We start from the raw sequence: 2,160 nt of genomic DNA on the forward strand, positions 1-2,160 counted from the left end.
CAAGAAGAGCCTTGTCTCTCCCAGAAAAGGTGCCCAATGTGCAATGGATATTATCCTCTAGACAGATCTGTCTGGCTCTCTAATAAAACCATTTATGGAGACACTGTTTTGTGTGAGACATTGAACCTGGCTATTTAACAAGTCTATAATCCTCAACAAACCCAAAGAAATACTCTATTGTTATGCAAATTTTATGGATAAATAGATTAAGGCTCAGAGTGATGATATAGTTCTCCTGTTATCACACAGGTAATCACCTGGAAAAATTATGGTCTTGAATTACAGACATTATAATCTATTCTCTTAACTACTCCCAGAGTGGGTAGCTATTCCCTTCTCCAGGTGATCATCCCAACCCAGGAATGGAACCCAGGTCTTCTGCATTGCAGACGGATTCTTTATCATCTGAGCCACCAGGGAAGCCCGATTCTCATAAGAACTTACCTTTATTGAAACTTTTTTCATTGCTCTCTCTTCTTAAGGGCTTTTCTGTCTGGTGATGGATTTACTTAGGTATAATTATGTGTGCTAAGTACTAACCAGCAGGACCACTCAGAATAAATGTATTTAAAATGTACAAATGTCAAATAACTTCAAGGATCATTACTCTGGTTGGAAATTTTATTACCTTCCTTGGTGAGGATGACAACTTGTAACGTTTTCCCAGTTATCAGCTTGTCTCCTTGTAAAGTTAATCCTCCATCCTAAATATTTCCTGTTTCTTAGGAGAAGGCAGAATAGTGTTTGGTTCGAGTGCGTGCATGGGTTGCTGAAGTCGGAGGAGGCATTTGATTCCAGTGGTTCTTTAAGGTAACATTTTCTTCTTGACAAGCTGCCCTCTCCCAAGAACCATGCCTCCTCTCCCTTTGATCGTTGGTGATTTGGGGCTGACTGGGGATGGGGGTCATTACCAGCGACCTTTGTCAAATCTCTGCCGGCCCCATTTTCTGGATGATTCTCTTTAGGGCAGCCTTGACATCAGCGTTCCGGAGGCTGTAGATGATGGGATTGAGGATGGAGGTGACTACAGCATAGAAGAGGGAGACAAGAGGGTCACTGGCGGGATCATAGCTAGCCTTAGGCCGGATGTAGATAAAGATGGCGGTGCCATAGAAAAGGGACACCACCACCAGGTGGGAGGAGCAGGTGGAGAAGGCTTTGAGGCGGCCAGCAGCAGACGGGATCTGGAAGATCGTAGCCATGATACGCCCATAGGAACCCAGGATGAGGCCAAAGGTACAGAGGATGAGGAGAGCAGCGGCCAGGATAATCTGTAGTTTGTTGAGAGAGGTGTTGCCACATACCAGCTGCAGGACAGCCTGGATCTCACAGAGGAAGTGTGGGATGGCCTTGGGGCCACAGAAGGGCAAGGAGAAGACAAAGGAGGTGTGGCCCAGGCCCACCAGTGCCCCACAGGCAGCTAGACACAGGCACGTCCGTTGGCTCAGCAGCAGTGGGTAGCGAAGGGGTTGGCATATGGCGGCATAGCGGTTATAGGCCATGGCTGCCAGGAGGCAACACTCTGTGGCACCAAAAAGGAGAAAGAACATCTGGAGAGCACAACCAGAGAGAGGGATGCGGCGCTGACCGGTGAGGAGGTGGTGAAGCAGCAGGGGGACCGTGACAGACGTGTAGCCGATCTCCAGGGTTGAGAGGTTTCGAAGGAAAGTACATGGGGGTCCGGAGGGCAGCGTCAGCGGAGACCAGCACCACGATGAGGAGGTTGCCAGCCACGGTGAGCAGGTAGACGGTGAGAAAGAAGGAGAAGAGTAAGCCCTGGAGGCTGGTCAGGCGGGAGAAGCCGACAAGAATGAATCCGGTCACCACGGAGGTGTTCGTAGGCATCCTGCGCAAATCCCTTGTGATGAAGGACGAAAGAAATGGTGAGGGAAAGTTGCAATTATGAAATCATGAGGTGGGCAAAGATGGAGTCTTGAACTTCTCTGTCGGTCAGATGGTTAAGACTCCTCCTTCCAGTGCAGGGGATGCGGGTTCCATGCCTGGTAGGGGAACTAAGATCTCACGTGACACAGGGTCTGGCCAACAATTAAAAATAAATAAACCTTGTTTCAAAATTTGAAGTTTTAAAAAAGATGACCTCTTCTTGTATCTGAGCAAAGCATTGGAACTTCTGTCTTTTAGGCTTTCATGGCCTTTGAG

General features: G+C 48.1%; 1 protein-coding gene across 1 annotated transcript; it reads right to left on the reverse strand.

The window, feature by feature from the left end:
• Window positions 1-923: 923 nt before the first annotated feature.
• LOC138425944 (olfactory receptor 10C1-like) lies at window positions 924-1,845 on the reverse strand. The gene is given in 2 exon segments (XM_069564383.1): window positions 924-1,668; window positions 1,670-1,845. Coding segments are annotated over 2 exon segments (921 nt in total).
• Window positions 1,846-2,160: the final 315 nt, after the last annotated feature.

Source organism: Ovis canadensis, chromosome 20 (genome assembly GCF_042477335.2).
Source record: "Ovis canadensis isolate MfBH-ARS-UI-01 breed Bighorn chromosome 20, ARS-UI_OviCan_v2, whole genome shotgun sequence".
Classification (NCBI taxonomy): Eukaryota; Metazoa; Chordata; class Mammalia; order Artiodactyla; family Bovidae; genus Ovis; species Ovis canadensis.